General features: G+C 42.2%; 1 protein-coding gene across 1 annotated transcript in view; it reads left to right on the top strand.

Moving 5' to 3' along the window:
• The window catches only part of Slc5a8 (solute carrier family 5 member 8), a 64,250-nt gene that overhangs the window by 32,317 nt on the left and 12,719 nt on the right, over positions 1 to 19,214 (top strand). The window contains exons 7-10 of the mRNA XM_004650216.2: positions 322 to 451; positions 4,765 to 4,853; positions 7,333 to 7,445; positions 11,222 to 11,289. Of these exons, the coding sequence (XP_004650273.1) occupies positions 322 to 451; positions 4,765 to 4,853; positions 7,333 to 7,445; positions 11,222 to 11,289 (400 nt within the window). The remainder of the gene's footprint in view (positions 1 to 321; positions 452 to 4,764; positions 4,854 to 7,332; positions 7,446 to 11,221; positions 11,290 to 19,214) is intronic.

The following is a 19,214-nucleotide window of genomic DNA, read 5'->3' as shown; positions in this document are numbered from 1 at the left end:
ACAAGTGAGCCACCGAACTCCAGAGATCCTTCTGTCTTTGCCTCCCCAGCCTTGGGATTACAGGCACATGTTGCCACACCTTGCATTGTACAGTGTTGCTGGGGACCAAACTCGGGTCGCCATATTTGCAAGGCAAGCACTTTACTGGCAGAGCTATCCCACAGCACCCCCCCAAATAGTATTTTTGATAATACCCCCCAAAATTATGGGCTTTTATTTGGTATACAGTGATGAAGCTCTCTCCTGTTCATGTAACTGTTTTATTAATCTTCAGGGTAGAAATTACAATTGTCATTTGCTCACTTGATTTTCTTTGTTTAGGTCTCTCTACATCAACCTTTTGGGCCTCTGGGTAATCCTCACCTGCTCCGTGTTCTGTGGACTTGCCCTGTATTCCAGGTACCATGACTGTGACCCCTGGACATCTAAGAAAGTGTCAGAAGCAGACCAGGTTTGGTATCGCGTCTTTCTCCTGTGCACACTGATGATATTCAAAACGCATATTAGGTAGGAAGGAGAGGTGCTGTAGAGACAGCGTAGGCTGTGTCATATTTCACGTCTACAAAGCACTTGCTAAAGTATTTTTCAGCAGTCTGAGCAGAATGAAGGATGCTATGTCTAAAACTAAATTATTGAAATACCTAGAAAAATTCAAGCAAAGCTATAGATAGGACTGGGAGTCGAAATGTAAACATGTTTAACAAAACTATATAAAAGCCATGGTCTTGTGGAACAGTTTATGAGCACTGTTAGATTCCGTACTTATCGACAATTTCCCTCCAGTGTTTACACTGTGTATGAACAGATCTAACTGGTGAACCTGGATGCAATATCAGCTGTTGTTGAGATTCTGTGCCAAGAGCTGCCCATGCTTCATTTAATTCCCACAACCCTGTGATCTTAATTTTATAGGTGATGAAATGGATCTCAGTGAGGTTTCCTTACTGGCCCAAGGTCACATTGATAATAAATAAGAATAAATAGCCAGGTGTGGTGGCACACGCCTTTAATCCCAGCACTTGGGAGGCAGAGGTAGGAGGATTGCCGTGAGTTCGAGGCCACCTGAGACTTCATAGTGAATTCCAGGTCATCTTGGGCAAGACTCTTACCTTGAAAAACAAAAACAAAATAAAAATAAAAATAAAAAAGGAATAGCTAGAAGCATTCATCAGATACTCATGCTGGGCCAGGCACATTAATACGTGCTGCATGTAGCTCCTAATCATTTTCATAGCCATGCTCTGAGGCAAGGCATATGATTTCTCCCCTCTTAGTGATAAGGAAGGTAAGGCATTGAGAGGAGTTTCATAGGTAGCTAGCTATTAACACAGAGAGCTAGGATTTAAATGTAGGTAGGTTGTTGCTGGAGCCCTATGAACCTCTAACTATGGCCCATGCTTCCTTTCAAAAGATGTAGCTAGAATTCAGACCCAGGGTGGCCTGATTCCAAAAGCCTGAGTTCTTAGAAAAATCATTTTCTAAAATCTGCTTGGTGACTAAAGATAGGCAAATTTTAGGTTTGTGCAAATGCATTATGTGAGACTAGGAAATGAGAACAGTTTTGAGCTGTGCGTCTCAACCCATCTTAAAGTGCTCTGTTGGAAATACATTCCCTTGCTATTCTCCCAGAGAATCAAAGGCTTGCATTACTCTGAAGAGGAAGACACTTTTCTGTTATCGTTCCTGTGGTCAAGAGCATTTTTTTTTGCATATATCTATGTGTGTTGTGTGTATGAATATGCATATGTGCGTTCCTGTGCATGGATGCACATGCACGTGTGGAAGTGTATGCACATGTAGCATGTGGAGGCCAGAGGTTGATGTCAGTGTCATTGCCAATCACTCTTCACAACATTCTTTGAGTCAGGGTCTCACTCTGAATCCAGAGCTCACAGACTGGGTTACACTAGCTGGCCAATGAGCCCTAGGGATCCCTTTCTCTGCTTTCCAGTGCTGAGATTACAGACACATGCAGCCCTGCCTTGACGTGGGCACTGGGGATCAGAACTCAGGCCTTCATGCTTGCGCAGCAAGTGCATTACCCATTGAGCCATCTCCCTGGGTCAGTATTCTGATTATTTTTTTCAAAGAAGGGTCTCACTCTAGCCTAGGCTAACCTGGAATTCACTTTGTAGTCCCATACTGGCCTCCAATTTATAGTGATCCTCCTACCTCTGCCTCCCAAGTGCTTGGACTAAAGGTGAGCACCACCACACCTGGCTAGCATTTTGATTTTTTTTTTTTTTTGATCTCTATTATTTGTAGTTTGTATCATGAAGATGGTATGGATTAAAACAACATTTCTAAAATACTTTCCTCTTACTCTGGGTTGGGCTGAATCATCATGGCTCCCTATCTTTGAAATCCCTTCTCCTAGAACGTGTTCAGGGTGACTTCTCGCCGACCCCAGAGAGCTTGTGCTGAGCTTGCTCTCGAACTAGAGGTTTGCAGCACTGTGTTCTCGGTGCAGAATTAATTCAATTAACACTTTCCTGGAGAAGCAATGCTAATAAGATACAGTAAGTGGAAGATCACATCAGAACCTTGTCCTCAGAAGAGGCAAGATCTGTTTCCACTGGTGCTCACCCTGAGAAAGCAGAGCTGGGCTTACGGACAATTTTACTTATTTTTCTGCCTATTAATCTCACCTCCTTGATTCTTCTTACATCTTAGGGAGCTATTCAGAGCAGAAAGTAATCACACTGAAGACGTTTGAGGAAGTTGTGATGATTTCGGATCTCATTGTCATGCCAATATTGGGAACTCTACTTTGGCCTATGTATTGAATACTGCTTAAAGTTAAACCTTTAAAATCTTCAGAAAATTGGGTCTTGACTCCATTTAGGGAGAAGTTCTATTTTTTTTTCTGGGAGGGAGTAGATGCTTACTAAAATTTGGAGAAAGTCCAGAAATAATTTCTTAAATGACTCATCACAGACTATTTCAATAGTAGAGAAAGCTTTTAATGCCTCTCCCCCCCTATGGCTAAGTGAAATCAAAGGGCTGTGGAAAGTGATGAGATAGAGAATGTCACCCACCCTGTCCCACTAGAGAGGTAATCAGTAATGTTTCTTTGCAAGTGATAAGCTCTTTTTCTGGAAAATCACCCACCTAGAGTTCCTTTAATTTGAAAATTAATTTTGCAGATGGATTTCCAGATAAACCGGAAGTCACACACTTATCCATGCTTACTTAATGCCTATTTTAAACAGTGGAAGTTATCACCAAGCATGTTTCAGGGTTTTCCTGAGGTTGCTGTCTACTCATTATTGTTTCACACTAGGAGCAACTAAAATCACATCTTCAGTTTTGGACAGTGACTGCCATTCACAAAATAACCTTGATTCAAGGGGATGTTACTTGAAATCTGTTGCAGTCAGGTTCCCATTGCTGGCAGAAATCACCTGACCAAGAGCAGCTTTTGGGAAGAAAGGGTATATTTTGGCTGATAGACTTGAGGGGAAGCTCCATGATGGCAGGGAAAATGATGGCATGAGCAGAGGGTGGACATCAACCCCTGGCCAACATAAAGTTGGACGATAGCAACAGACACTGGCATGGGGAAACTGGCTATAACACCCATAATAAGCCCGACCCCAACAATACACTGCCTCCAGGAAGCATTATTTCCCAAATCTCCATCAGCTGGGAACCTACCGTTCAGAACAACTAAGTTTATGGGGGATACCTGAATCAAACCACCACAAACACAAAGGAGAGTAAAATACTTCCTTAAAATGGATCATTTGGGCTGGAGAGATGGCTTAGCGGTTAAGCGCTTGCCTGTGAAGCCTAAGGACCCCGGTTCGAGGCTCGGTTCCCCAGGTCCCACGTTAGCCAGATGCACAAGGGGGCGCACGCGTCTAGAGTTCGTTTGCAGAGGCTGGAGGCCCTGGCGCGCCCATTCTCTTTCTCTCCCTCTATCTGTCTTTCTCTCTGTGTCTGTCACTCTCAAATAAATAAATAAAAAATGAACAAAATTAAAAAAAAATGGATCATTTTTCTATGGCTATAATCACTATTTTTTTGGGGGGAGGGGTTTCGAGTAGGGTCTCACTCTGGCTCAGGCTGACCTGGAATTCACTCTGTAGTCTCAGGGTGGCCTCGAACTCACAGTGATCCTCCTACCTCTGTCTCCCTAGTGCTGGGATTAAAGGCATGCGCCACCATGCCTGGCATGACCACTATTTTTTTTTTTTTTTTTGTTGTTCATTTTTTATTTATTTATTTGAGAGCGACAGACACAGAGAGAAAGACAGATAGAGGGAGAGAGAGAGAATGGGCGCACCAGGGCTTCCAGCCTCTGCAAACGAACTCCAGACACGTGCGCCCTCTTGTGCATCTGGCTAACGTGGGACCTGGGGAACCGAGCCTCGAACCGGGGTCCTTAGGCTTCACAGGCAAGCGCTTAACCGCTAAGCCATCTCTCCAGCCCATGACCACTATTTTTATTGAACGTTTATTCTATTCTACATTATATGCTAAAAGCTTTACATAGATTATATAAATTGACTTTCATAGTAACTTTATGAGTTTAGTAATAATTATCTCTATTTTATAGATGAGGGAAATGAGGCTCACAGAAATGAAGTAAACAAAATAATATTTTCCTCAATTCAAAGACTGCTTTCTTGACTATTATGGCTTTTGTTGCTTTAAAGATTTTAATTTTATGTGTTTGGAAATTAAGAGCACAAAGTTTATTAGGTATTAATTTTTGTTCAATAGCAAGTAATACATGGGTATCAATTTTGGATTTTTCAGCTCATGCCTTATTTGGTATTGGATATTTTGCAAGATTATCCGGGAGTTCCTGGGCTTTTTGTGGCCTGTGCATATAGTGGCACATTAAGGTAGGAAACTATAATTTTAAGAGCATGTCATTTCCTAGCCAGATCTGTGTAAATTATTGTTCTTATGACCAATACATGAGAAAATAACTTAGAAGGAGGAATTTCTTATTTTGGCTCATCATTCAAGTGAGTCCGCACTCACTTTACCCTACTTGGCCAAAACATCATGGTAGTGAGAATGTGTGATGAAGGAGTTTCTTGCAGAACAGAAAGCAGAGAGAAGGGAAGAGGTTTAAAACAGCATACAGCTCCAGGCACAGACAAACACCTATTGACCTACTTCATTCAATTAGGCTCCACCTCTTACCTTTTACATGTCTCCATAATGCTGTCCTGGCATAAGTCCATCAAGGAATCAATGCGTTCATTAGGACAGAGTCTTCTTGACTTGGAAATGCACTCAAGGACAAATGCAGACGTGTGCTTCTGGGCATTTCTCAATCCAAACCAACTGGACAGGATTAACCATCGCGGGTATTTCTTTTCTTGTTGGTTTCTTTGTCAGAGGGGATAGAGCTGAACTCTGAGCATGGACCCCAAAGCAGGTAAACTGCTTCTCTGTCTATTGAGTTCTTATGTCTGTGGTCTCAGTCTTACATCTATGGTCGCCTGCTTTTGTCATAGGGTCACTGTTAACTAAGTCTCTGTTCCCTAATACATCACTGCATACCTTATAGGATCACAATGTTGATCACCAACCAGTGGCTTTCACTGATTATAAGAAAATGGTGCTTTCAGTTTTGGTTTAAAACCTACATTTGGCTAAAGCAGAGGATACTGTAAAATCAGAGTTGAATCTCTTATTTGTATGTCGAATACATTTTTCTAAAGAAGCTTGAGTTTCTCTGTTTGTTGCTATTAAATGTATTGCAGATGGCTTAGTGGCTAAGGTGCTTGCCTGTGAAGCCTAAGGACCCTTGTTTGACTCTCCAGGTCCCACATAAGCCAGACACACAAAGTGATGCAAGCATATAGGTTGCACATGTGCACATGGTGGCGCACACGTCTAGAGTTCAGTCGCAGTGGCTAGAGGCCCTGCATGCCAATTCTCACAGTCTCTCTCTCTTTCTCTCACATTAAAAAAAGAAGGTCAGTCTGTTGGGTTTGCCTCAACAAATGTATTGTATATATTAGTGAGGATTAGGGATATTGACATTATTAATATGTATGGTATATGTTACTAAGGAATTATGACAGTTATATTTATACACAAGAATATATGTGTGTTTTAAAGCCTGACATGGCCACACATGCCTGTCATCCCAGCACTGAATAGGTTGGAGGCAGGAGGATTACTGGGGCTTTTCACCAGTCACATGAAAACAAAAATGGGAGCCTTGTTTTCAGCAAGACTCTGTCTTGGGAACATAAGGTAGAAAAGTGAGAGAAGAAGACCCCTGACAATCTTGTCTGCATGTGTGGGCATAAGGTACATGCATCTACACTCACACACGTGTGTATCACACACATTAAAAATCAAAAAAAGTTTTAAATTTATTATGCCATAGTACCAATACATGCAGATTCTTTTTTTTTTTTTTTAATTTTTTATTTATTTATTTGAGAGCAACAGACACAGAGAGAAAGACAGATAGAGGGAGAGAGAGAATGGACGCGCCAGGGCTTCCAGCCTCTGCAAACGAACTCCAGACGCGTGCGCCCCCTTGTGCATCTGGCTAATGTGGGACCTGGGGAACCGAGCCTCGAACCGGGGTCCTTAGGCTTCACAGGCAAGCGCTTAACCGCTAAACCATCTCTCCAGCCCATGCAGATTCTTTTTTAAAAAGTATTTTTATTTATTTGTTTTAAGCAGAGAGAGAGAGAGAGAAAGAGAGAGAGAGAGAGAGAGAGAGAGAGAGGGAGGGAGGTAGAATGGGCATGCCAGGGCCTCTAGCCATAGCAAATGAACTCCTGATGCATGTGCCACTTCATGCATCTGGCTTTTCTTGGCTACTAGGAAATCAAACCCCGGTCATTAGGCTTTGTAGGCAAGTGCCTTAACTTCTGAGCCAGCTCTCTAGCCCACAGATTTTTTTTTATAGATCTGGGGGATTAACCAGCAAATAAAAGCAATACTAACTTATCCTTTCTCTTTTACTAGCCTATGGATATTGCCTGAGTAATTCTTTTTTTTTTTTTTTTTTTTTTTTTTAGTTTTTTGAGGTAGGATCTCACTCTAGCCCAGGCTGACCTGGAATGCATTATGGAGTCTAAGGGTGGCCTTGAACTCACGGTGATCCTCCTACCTCTGCCTCCCGAGTGCTGGGATTAAGGCCTGTGCCACCACACCCGGCACCTGAGTCATTGTTAAATAACAGTTTCCAAAATAAGTATGCAGTGATTATGAAAATAGTAAAGAAATCCAATTCTATTTTAGACATTTGCTTCCTTCTTTATCATTCCCAAAAATTATCATTAAAATCAATATATTATAAAAAATAAATTATTATAAGTTAAAGTGTTTTTCCCCTTCTTACAGCACAGTGTCCTCCAGTATTAATGCCTTAGCAGCAGTAACCGTGGAAGATCTCATCAAACCTTACTTTAAGTCACTCTCAGAAAAGTCTCTGTCTTGGATTTCCCAAGGGATGAGTAAGTTTCCTTCTCACAATTCCCCTGTAGCCCAGAGAGAAGCTATTGTCTTGTTTTGGAGACATTAGTAATCCTTCCCCTGTGAAATAGATGTATCTCTTAGTATAAGTATATATCCATCAACACCTGCTTATGACAGTATAGAGCTGATCATATTTGCAAACAAGGCTTGGGAGATACTGCAAATATGTAAGATGGAAGCCAGGTGTGGTGGCACATACTTTTAATCCCAGCTCACATGAGTTCTAGGCCAGCCTGGGACCACACAGTGAGACCCAGGTCAGCCTGGGCTAGAGTGATACCTCAACTCGAACACCCTCCCCCCCAAATAAAGTAAGATGAGTGAGTTGGTGCATACCTGGCCTTCAAGAGGCCGAGGCAGAAGAATCCTGAGTTCATGGGTAGCCAGAGAACCTATCTCAAAAAGACAAAAAAATCATCTTTGTGTCAATGAACCACAAAGGACAATGTCTAAAGGTATGATCTGGATGTCTTTGGAGATAATTCATGACAAATCTACTTACTAATATTGATAAACTCTCACATATTTTTTTAATTTTTTTAGAGTGTGAGAGAAAGAGACAGAGGAGGAAGGAAAGAAAGAAAGAAAGATAGAAAGAAAGAAAGAAAGAAAGGAAAGAGAGAGTGTGTTGGTGTACCAAGGCCTCTATCATATAATTTTTTGAGACAAGGTCTTGCTGTGGTAGCCCAGTCTGGCTTTGAACCCACAATTGTTCTGTCTCAGCCTCCTGAGTGCTGGGATTACAGGCATATGACTTTCTTTCATTTTGAAGATAGTTACACTGAGGCATGTGTAGTTAAGGCTATCACAGACACAAAAAAGTGATAGTTTTTGTGACTTTCTAATAATTTTGAACACCAAAAACCATAACAGTGGCCAGCCATGGCTTATTAAGAGGAGAAGACCCAAATAAAATAAACTAGAAGTATGTTTTAATTTTGGGTTAAGAGGCATAAAAATTATTTCAACAAGATCTTTTTAAAAAAAAAAAAAAAAAAAAAAAAAAAAACAACCTATAGCAGCTTTTTTCTTTCAAGTAAAATAAGATAATTCACCCAGCATGTTTCACAGTTTGGAGTGCTGGCATAAATAACACAGGGATGACAAGATAGGAATGCACTAATTTTGTGAAGAGAAAGCTCCCATTTCTTCTTCTTTTTTTGTTTTTGGTTTTTTGAATTTTTGTAGTAGGGTCTCACTTCTGGCCCAGACTGACCTGGAATTCACTATGGAGTCTCAGGGTGGCCTCGAACTCATGACAATCCACCCACCTCTGCCTCCCCAAGTGCTGGGATTAAAGGTGCATGCCACCAAACTTGGGCAATTATATGGATTGAGTTTAGGTAAATTTTTTCTCAATGTATTTTTTAAATTATTTATTTATTTATTTGAGAGAGAAAGAGAGAGAAAGGGGGAGAGAAAGAGAGAGAGAATGGGTGTGCCAGTGATAGGATCTCTAGCTACTGCAAACTGCAGACTCATGTGTCACCTTGTGTATCTGGCTTTATGTGGGTTCTAAGGACTTGAACCTGGGTCATTTGGCTTTGCAGGCAAGCACCTTAACTGCTAAGCCATTTATGAGTCCCTCTTAATGGATTTTTATTTTTTAATTTTATTGACAATTTCCATTCACATATACAGTGTACCCTTGATCATAATCTCTATTGCCTTCCTTTGTCCTTCCTCCACTGAATCCCTTCTTTTTTCCAATTAGTTCCTCTTCTATTTTATTTTATTTTTTAAATATATATATACATATATATACTTTTTTATTGACAACTTCTATACTTACAGAGAACAAACCATGGTATTTCCCTCCCTTCCCCCATTTTCCCCTTCATACCTCTGCTCTCCATCATATCCCCTCCCTCTCTCCATTAGTCTCTCTTTTAATTTGATGTCATCGTCTTTTTCTCCTATTATGAGGGTCTTGTGTGGGTATTGCTAGGCACTGCGAAGTCTTGGGTATAGAGGCCAATTTCTGTCCAGACAGTTGTATTTTATATTATCATTCCCCCCGTCTTTTGTACAAGTCTTGTGTAGGTGGTACCAGCCAGTGAGGCCATAAATGCTATGGCCACATTGCGTCTAGAAGGCGATACTGCAAAGCACTGTCCTTTGGCATTTATATTCTTTCCATCACCTCTTCTGCAATGATTCATGCATTTTGGAGGGTGTGATAGAGATGTCTCACTTAGTGCTGAATCCTCTCCTGTCTCTTCTCAGCACTTTGATGAGTCTCCTCATTTAGTCATCACTATCCGAAAAGAGAAGCTTCCCTAACCAAAAGTGAAAGTAGCATTAATATAGGTGCATAAACATGAATATTCGGAGAGAATTTTTGTGGGGGGATACATTTTTTATTTTATTTTGTATGTTTGCAAGTAGAGAGATACAGAGCGAGAGCGAGAGAGTGAGAGAGAGAGAAAGAGAGAGAGAGAGAGAGAGAGAGAGAGAGAGAGAGAGAGAGAGAGTGTGTGTGTGTGTGTGTGTGTGTGTGTGTATGGGTATGCCAGGGCCTCTAGTCACAGCAAATGAACCAGATGCATATACTACTTTGTGCATCTAGCTTTTCATGTGTATTGGGGAACTGAACCTGGGTCATTAGGCTTTGTAGCCAAATGCTTTAATGGCTGAGCTATCTCTCCAGTCTCTCCAGCCTCCAGGGATAGTGTTTTTAAATACAAGTTTTTTTTTTGTTTGTTTGTTTTTTGTTTTTCGAGGTAGGGTTTCACTCTAGCTCAGGCTGACTTGGATTTCACTATGTAGTCTCAGGGTGGCCTTGAACTCATGACGATCCTCCTACCTCTGCCTCTCGAGTGCTGGGATTAAAGGTGTGTGCCACCATGCCTGGCTTTAAATATGTGTTATGGGATAATATTTTTTAGTTATTTTATTTTATTTTATTTTTTATTTTCAAAGTAGGGTCTCACTCTAGCCCAGGCTGACCTGGAATTCAGTGTATTCTCAGGGTGGCTTCAAACTCATGGTGATCCTCCTACCTCTGCCTCCTGAATGCTGGGATTAAAAGCGTGCACCACCACTCCTGGTTTGTATTCCTTAGTTTTAAAAGCAATCCATGTACCTGAAGAAAATATGGAATATAGTGAAATTAAAAGTATAAAAAGTTTTACCACTTGCCCACCAGTAGTGGATTGAACAATTCTGTACAGCACTTTGGAGGAAACAACCTGGTCGAAGGGGCAATTCGATCCTCACTGAGGTGACCTTTCTTTGCTAGTTTCATAGGAAAGGCTTGGACACGCTGGTGGAGATTATGAGAGGACAAAGGCACACCCAAACCACCCCTTGGTGTGGATTCCTACTTCCCAGGGCAAATGAGCACTGAAAGCCAGAAGGGTCCAATTCTGATTTTATTATTCCTCTCTTCCTCCTTATTGTGTACATCAGGCTGAGCAGAGACCAGAACCTCCCTTTACAGACAAATATTTATGGAGGATTAAATTAATAACACAATGGTGCTAAGTCTTAAAGTCCTTGTAGTTAATTCCAGGGATTCTTTTCTTATATAACCTGCTGTTGTGACTAATCCTGGGGCACAGAATAAGAGCTTTGTTTGTTCTCTGTGTGCCCCGTGGGTCTTATAGGAAAAGGCTGCTTTCCTTGTCTTGCTGGCTTTGATGTGTGTGGCCATTCTTCACCTCAGTCATATTATTTGGCAGGGGTGTGATGGCTTGTTCTATGGAGGCGTCTAATCCTGCACCTTACACCGCCTTTTCTGTTGTCGACGTAGGTGTGCTGTACGGAGCCCTGTGCATTGGAATGGCTGCTCTGGCATCACTCATGGGAGCTTTGTTGCAGGTAAGGGCTGAGCCCTGAGGTTGAAGTTATAATTATTAAATGACTTTTTAAAGAATTAAATATTTATTTATTTGAGAGAGAGAGAGAGAGAGACAGAGACAGAGACAGAGTCAGATAGGGGGAGAGAGAGGGTATGCCAAGGCCTCCAGCCCCTGCAAATGAACTCTGGAAGCATGTACCATCTTGTGCATCTGGCTTATGAGGGTCCTGAGGAATCAAACCTAGGCTTAGTAGGCAAGCACCTTAACCACTAAGCAATCTCTCCAGCTCTGATATTTTTTTAATGTAGCAATTTAATATATTCTTAACCACAAAATAAAGCAATAAGATCATCAAGTTACATAACACACAAAACTAGAAAATAGCTAATCATTTGGTCTACATATTGAAGATTCAAAATTTACTAACACATATAAATAATGTGCTCAGCTGAATAAGCTACTATTTAACAAAGACAATGTTACATTCCTGCTAAAAGGTCAGTGTACACTTAAAAATAATATAGAATTAAGCAAGGCCTTGTTTTTTTAACTTTTATTTATTTATTTATTTGAGAGAGTGAGAGAGGGAAAGGGGTGCGTACACACACACACACACACACACACACACACACACACACACACACACAAACACAGAGAATGGGTGTACTTGGGCCTCCAGCCACTAGAAATGAACTCCAGACACATGAGCCACCTTGTGCATCTGGCTTATGTGGATCCTGGGGAATCGAACCAAGTTACTTTGGCTTTGCAGGCAAATGCCTTAACGGCTAAGTTACCTCTCCAACCCAAGGCCTTATTTTTACTACTCATGTGATCACCCTTCAAGCTTGCTCTTTGTATGTCTACAAAGATATATCAAGGGATACAGATGACCAACTTATTTTATTATTATTATTGTTATTATTCTGGCTTTTCAAAGTAGGGTCTTATTCTAGCCCAGGCTGACCTGGAATTCACTATGTACTCTCAGGCTGTCCTTGAACTCATGGTGATCCTCCTACCATGGCCTCCCATGTGCTGAGATTAAGGGCTTGTGCCACCATACCCAGTCAAATTATTTTTAATTAAAAAATACTTTGGGGCTGGAGAAATGTCTTAGTGGTTAAGACACTTGCCTCTGAAGCCTAAAGACCTAGATTGGATTCCCCAATAGTAAGCCAGATACACAAGGTGGTACATGTGTCTGGAGCTCGTTTGCAATGGCTACAGGCCCTAGTGCACCCATTCTCTATCTGCCTCTTTGTCTCTCTCTTTCAAATACATAAAATTTAAAAAAAATTAAGGGTACATTTAAAAAATATTTTGGGCCTGGGGAGATGGATCAACAGTTAAAGGCACTTACTTGCAGACTTTTCAGCCCAGGGTAGATTTTCCAGCACACACGCAAAGACAGATGCGCAGTGGCACATGTGTCTATGATCCTCACGCACCTATACCAATGGGAGGTCAAGCCAGCAGAATCTGGGAGCTGATGGCCTAACTTGATTGGCATGTGCAGCAGCAAAAACAATGAGAAAAGAAGATGGAAGGAGAGGACAAACACGCCCACACCCTGAGGTTGTCCTCAGACTTCCACACCTACGCTGTGGCAAGCACAAACCCATATATACATACATAGACACATAAATGAACGAAAGTGTTTCTATTTTGAGATCATTGTCAATGTTAGTCAATGATGGTATCTTGAAAGAAAAAACAGCCCTGACAATGTTGACATTCTGATAGGACAGCAACACAGCTGGGCCATTGTTGCCCATATCGTAACAATACCAAATGGTCTGACGACCACCAGAACCCCTGCTGTGGCCTTTCATGGCCTTACCTACCTTTGTCTTGTCTTCACTCCCTTCTTGACCTCTGCCAACTTTTAAGCTATGCATCATTTCTATAATTTTGTCACGTTAAGTATGTCTTATAAATTAAATCATACTGTAGGAAATATTCTATCATTTTGGTTCCTGCTATTAGAAGTGAATTTTGACTAAAACCTGACATCTTCATATGATGTGATGAAAGCTTGGATCTTACACCTTCTGTGTTAGCTGCCTTTCTCTGATAGCATCTCAGAAGGGCAAGGGGGAGTCCTGCATTTTTACCACCTCTTGGAGTTGGAAGCCCAGTTGACATGTGAGGGAAGAGCTCCTTGTTACACTGGGCTCAGATGTATATTATACTATGGGTGGTGTCAAGGCAACAAGGTTAGTGACAGCCGTAGGCTCACTTGAATATCTTTCAGAGTTGGTACTAGGTGTCAACTCTGATGCAAATCTGACCCTGGTAATTTCCAGTCCTGGCCCTGAGGACTTCCAGGAGACAGGACCACCGTAGCACAGATACAACTCTCCTAGAACAAAGTTCACTCTTTCATGAGTAGCTTCAATCCCTTTCATGGAAGAAACAGCTACTGACTCACCTAGTTGGTGTAAGACACATGAAAGGTGACCTCAAATTTTTTAAAAAACTATTTTATTGATTTACTTGACAGAATGAGAAAGCAAGCAAGAGAGGCAGATAGGTAGGTAGGTAGATAGATAGGTAGAGAGAGAGAGAGAGAGAGAGAGAGAGAGAGAGGGAGAGAGAGAGAGAGAGAGAGATAGGGAATATGGACACGTCAGGGTCTCTAGCCACTGCAAACATGAACTCCAGGTGCATGCACTGCTGTGCATCTGTCTCAAATTCTGAGTAGTCTCATACGGAGGCTCTCCCGGTCAGCTGGCCATCTGACCCTGATTGTATCTGGCCCGTGACCTTGGCTGGTTCCCACTGTCAGTCTTATAGAGAACTGCCGAATGAACTGTTGGAGACAGTATCTAAGACTCATCCTTTTTTAAATATTTATTTGAGAGAGGCAGAGCTAGAAAGAAATAGAGAAGTTAGGGCACGCCCAGGGCTTTGTGCCACTGCAAATGAACTCCAGATTCATGGGCCACTTAGTGTATCTGGCCTTATGTGGGTACTTGGGAACTGAACTTGGATCTTTAGGCTTTGCAGGCAAGCACCTTGACTTCTTAGCCATGTCATGAGCCCAAGATTCATCTTGGATGCAAACTAAACTGAAAGGGAGAAGCCATCACTGAGGAAGTAAGTCAACTAAGAGTACAAAGTTCTTGAAAGCAAATTTTTACACATATTTTCTTTCTTTCTTTTTTTATTATTTTTTTTTTCGAGGTAGGGTCTCACTATAGCTCAGGCTGACCTGGAATTCATTCTGTAGTCTCAGGGTGGCCTTGAACTCATGGCAATCATCCTACCTCTGCCTCCTGAATGCTGGGATTAAAGGTGTGTGCCTGGCTTTACAAATATTTTTAAATTCAGAAAGAATGTCTGGGAACAGGCTGTGATAAAGAGGTTGATTGAAAGGTGGCATGTGGTGGACACTCCACAGTGGGGTCAGCTTTACCATCTGTTGGTTCCTTCTGGGTGTGCTGTGCCTCTGTTATGGAAGTGGACACCAGACAAAATGTGAGCCAATTGTTGTGAAGACCCATCTGGCCACCAATAAGAGGGTGGGGCCAGGCTCCAAAGAAAAGGACAGGCGTGATACCATGAGTATGCCTTGTAGCTGGAAGTCTTAAACAGCATCCATGCTCCATGTAGAGCTACTGCAGAGATGAAACCCAACCCAGGCATCTACAGACAGGGCAGAACACCTCTGGTGAGAATTATGCTGAAGGACACTCCATAACTGGCCCATCTCCAGAAAACATCATGCATTCCTACAGAATATCCTTGAAGTGGGCATGGCCCTTCCATACCCCTGCCCGGACGGTTGAACCCATGCTTTCCCAGCTACTGGAAGCTGCCTTTACTAATAATATTTCTGTCCTGTGTCCAGGATAGATACACAGACTAACTGACCAACCCTAACTATTCTGGCATAACCTTTGCTGGTGTTTTTTCAAATGGTCTCTTAGACCACCTCCACCACCCACTCTCTCTATAGTCTCCACTACCTAGAATCAACAGTGGTGCCCACTAGGCATATGGGAAAATAGACAGGACTAGACTTTGTGTTGATCAAGCACATATAAGATGGAGTCTTTGTATCTTCAAGGTCGTCTCCAGCACCCACAATGTCTCCGGACCTTACTGTTTAATGTTGAATTTGCTCGATGCTCCTGTCTCATGCCTACATGCCATTGCTGTGCAATTAAGCAACTTCAAACTTGCCACACTATGTCCACTCAACTCCTTTCACAGCCCCACAAACCCAACTTTTCCAGCCCTCAGGGAACCCGCTTGCCTTTTCCTGTACCAAGTGGCTTAATGTTTCCCCACCCAGTTGTGCACTCCTGGACTCCTCACTGATGACTTGGAACCTCTACCGTGGGTCATTGTGGCCACCCACTCAGCAGCTAACTTTTCCCCTTGCTGAGTGTGCCCACATAGGCTTTCTACCATCCATCCAGCCTTTGCAATCAAGTCCTGATGACTGCTTTTGAGCTGCCCTTTCCTCCTGGGTGGTGAGTGTGCCCTAGATCTACAGCTGAACTCCACTCTTACCATCTCCCCTAATTGCTCAGGTGGATGCTGGGCCCATTTTATACTCTCTGCTGATGAACAGTTCAGTACCCAGCAGATTGTCTCAACGATGCCAAAGACTCCTCTTTGCCGTCCACTGTGAACAAACTCCAGACACATGCACCACCATGTGCACCTGGCTTATGTGGATACTAGGGAATTGAACCTGTGTCCTTAGGCTTTGCAGGCAAGTGCCTTAACTGCTAAGCCATCTCTCCAGCCCAAGATTTTCAGTTTTAATGGAAGGTGGAATAGAAAAAGGTGTGTCCACTTGATCTTCTTAGAAATGGAAATTCTGTGTTGGGGTTTTGTTTTGCTTAACCTGAAGGGTCCTTCGTCTGCTGTGGCACTCACTGACTTCATTCTGAGGGATCATTTTGGTCTTACCCGCTCCTGCTTTGGAAGGGCCCCCTCTTTTCAGAACTCAGTGTGCTCTTCGCTGGCATTAACACATACTGGGTTTCTCCTTCTGCCTGGCCCACTCTTTTCTGCCTCTTCAACTGTTGAAGTCTTCCTCAGTCACCTTTAAACTTAACCATCACTTCCTCGAACCCCTTCTGTTACATGCCCAAGTTTGAGCTCCCTTTAGCTACAGGTGCTCAGAACACCTGCACTTACCTATCAGCTCCATGGCCATACTGTCGTGCAGTGATGTGTTCAAGGTCAGGTGTGTGTCTAGTGGTCCACAATATAGAGAGAGCCGTGCCATTGTTGTTCAGCCCTGCTATTGCCTTCAGAACCCAGGAAAAAGTAGGCATTTGACAAATTCAGCTTGAATGTACCCATTACTGTACTGGTGCATACATACGTACTTATCTGATCACCTTGAGTGCTGGGTGAAGTATTCTTGGTTAGATGGGCTCCTTCCCTGAGGTTCCTGGACATTCTCATAAGCCAGAAACAAAGGTTAATGCTGGGCTGGGCAAGGTAGGGGTCTTCAGAATCCTGTTTCGGTGCTCAGTTGGGCCTTTTCTGGTTGGTTGCTATTTAGGACAGTCAACTTGTGAAATAGTTTGAGTTCTTCCCTGATTACATGAAGTGAAGTTCACTGGCTCAAAGCTTACCCAGAGCACTTAAGACAACCTTCTCCGTGTGCGTCCTTCTATCATTGGCATTAGTGCTGGCAGCTCCTGTTGTCATTAGTTTCTTTTTCTTCAGATACCAGCTGGAGCCTAATTGTACAGTGACCTGTTCTAGAAAAATCATCCCAACTCTAAGCTTTTCTCCTAACTCCTTGCTTAATCACTAACCAAGGTCTCATTCTCAAATAGGTGCCTTTTTTTTTTTTTCAATGTAGGGTCACTTTAGCCCAGGCTGACCTGGAATTCACTATGTAGTCTCAGGTTGGCCTGGAACTCCTGGCATTTCTCCTGCCTTTGCCTCCCAAGATCTGGGATTAAAGGTATGAGCCACCATGCTGGGCCCAAACAGGTCCTTGTTTGAGCAATTTCTTTATGTCTCCAGATCGAGCTCACAGGGCATACTGACATGATTGGATTTATGACCACACCTCTCAGAGTGTTGTCCTACTTGACTGTGTGGAGAACAGACATCTTCCTGACCACATCTTGGAGCCACATTCTCCTCACATACAAATTATCTTTCATAGTGTCCACACACCTTTCTCACTTTACTGAATAGACTTTTGGGGAAAAATCCATTTAAAATTATGGACTTCAGTCCCCATCTTGTAACATTTCCTTGATTTGGTATTTTCTCTAATTTATTTATTCTCTTATGTTAGGCCTCTTTCCAAGAACAAGCCAACATGTCCTTGATCCTTTCTCTATAATTTTATTCATTCTTTTGAAATTTCAATTGATATATTAAAACCGCATATATTTATGGGACACAATGTGATGTTTAAGTACATTTGTGTATTATGTGATGTTCAAATGACACTAAGTACATACATTTATCTCAAATATTTTATTTTAGTTTTTATTAAATTAGTCACATTTATTCATGGAAGGATGGAACAGAGAGAAGGGAAAATGGATATAATACCCATGTGGCCTGAGAACTCATGTGGGAAGTGAACATGGGCCTGAAACGTGAGAAGGGATTGAGAGAGGAAAGAGAAGAGAGTGCAGAGAGCGGCTGCCCTGTGGAGGGCAGGAGGGGGTACAGAGCCCGTGGGGGAGTAGAGGAGGGGTACCAGAACAGGACCCTGCAAGTTCAGGAGAGAGGAACAACCCCAATATTTTATTTTTTACTTTAAAACATTTTATTTTTGGTGTGTGTGTGTGTGTGTGTGTACATACACACGTACACAGTTGTGCATGCCTTGTGCACACATGTACAGAGACCAGAGGTGGACACTGGCTCCTCCCTTCTCTATCATTCTCCCACTTAATCTCCTTGAGATGGGGCCTTTGACAGAACCTGGAGCTTGTACTTTTTTTGTTGTTGTTGTTTGTTTGTTTTTTGGTGAAACATTCATCCTTTCATTTAGCATTTTTGTATTTTTACTTATTTGCAAGGAAAGAGAGAGAGAAAATGAGACCTGAAGCCTTTCCAGATGCCTGTGCCAGTTCTTGCCTTTGGCTCTATGTGGGCACTTGGGAATTGAACCCAGGTCATTAGGCTTTGCAGGCAAGTGTGCCTTGGGCGCTGAGTCATCTCTCCAGCCTTCTCCTTTAGCATTTTTGAAATAAAATATCCTCATCTATAATCATGCAATGATGCAATAACATGTTGGAACTTATTATCAACCTTTATGAATCTCTTCTGCCTAGTCTTAGAAACTAGGTGTTAAGTTATTAGGAGCACATGTCTCTTGAAAGTTTATTTGTATTTCTTCATGCTTCACATTGCAAGTATTTTTCACTGTCATGGAGTTAGTATCACAGCAAGAGTTTCAATTATCCAAATAGATTTCAAATGTTTGTCTACATCAATTGATAATTTTTTTTCAAAGCTGTATTTTTGGGCTGGAGAGATGGTTTAGCAGTTAAGGTGCTTGCCTGCGAAGCCTAAGGACTTGTATGCGACTCTCCAGGTCCCAAGTAAGCCAGATGCTCAGTGATGCAAGCGTGCAAGCTCGCACATGTGCACAAGGGGGTGCACACATCTGGAGTTTGACTTCAGTAGCTGAGGTCCTGGTACATCAATTTCTCTCTCTCTCTCTTTCACTCTCACTCTCTCCTATAAAAAAGAACAGTCTGTTGGGCTTGCCTCAAAAATCCATCTTTTTCCTTCTTGTTCTATTTTTAGCTAGCCACGTCAGAAGTATTCACTGATCTCATAACTGTCTCTCGTTGTTTTGCAGTTCTTATTCCCAGTCTTTCTTAGGGGACTATTTTGAGACTTCCAACGTACAAAGAAGGGCTTTACTCATCAGGACAAGCCTGAAAGGGTGGTCTTGGTTTGTGCATTCATAGAGATGCCCCATGGTCCCAT

Source organism: Jaculus jaculus, chromosome 6, assembly GCF_020740685.1.
Source record: "Jaculus jaculus isolate mJacJac1 chromosome 6, mJacJac1.mat.Y.cur, whole genome shotgun sequence".
In the NCBI taxonomy this organism is placed as follows: domain Eukaryota; kingdom Metazoa; phylum Chordata; class Mammalia; order Rodentia; family Dipodidae; genus Jaculus; species Jaculus jaculus.
The sequence above is the reverse complement of the archived record's forward strand: the minus strand, read 5'-3'. Positions and strand labels throughout refer to the sequence as shown.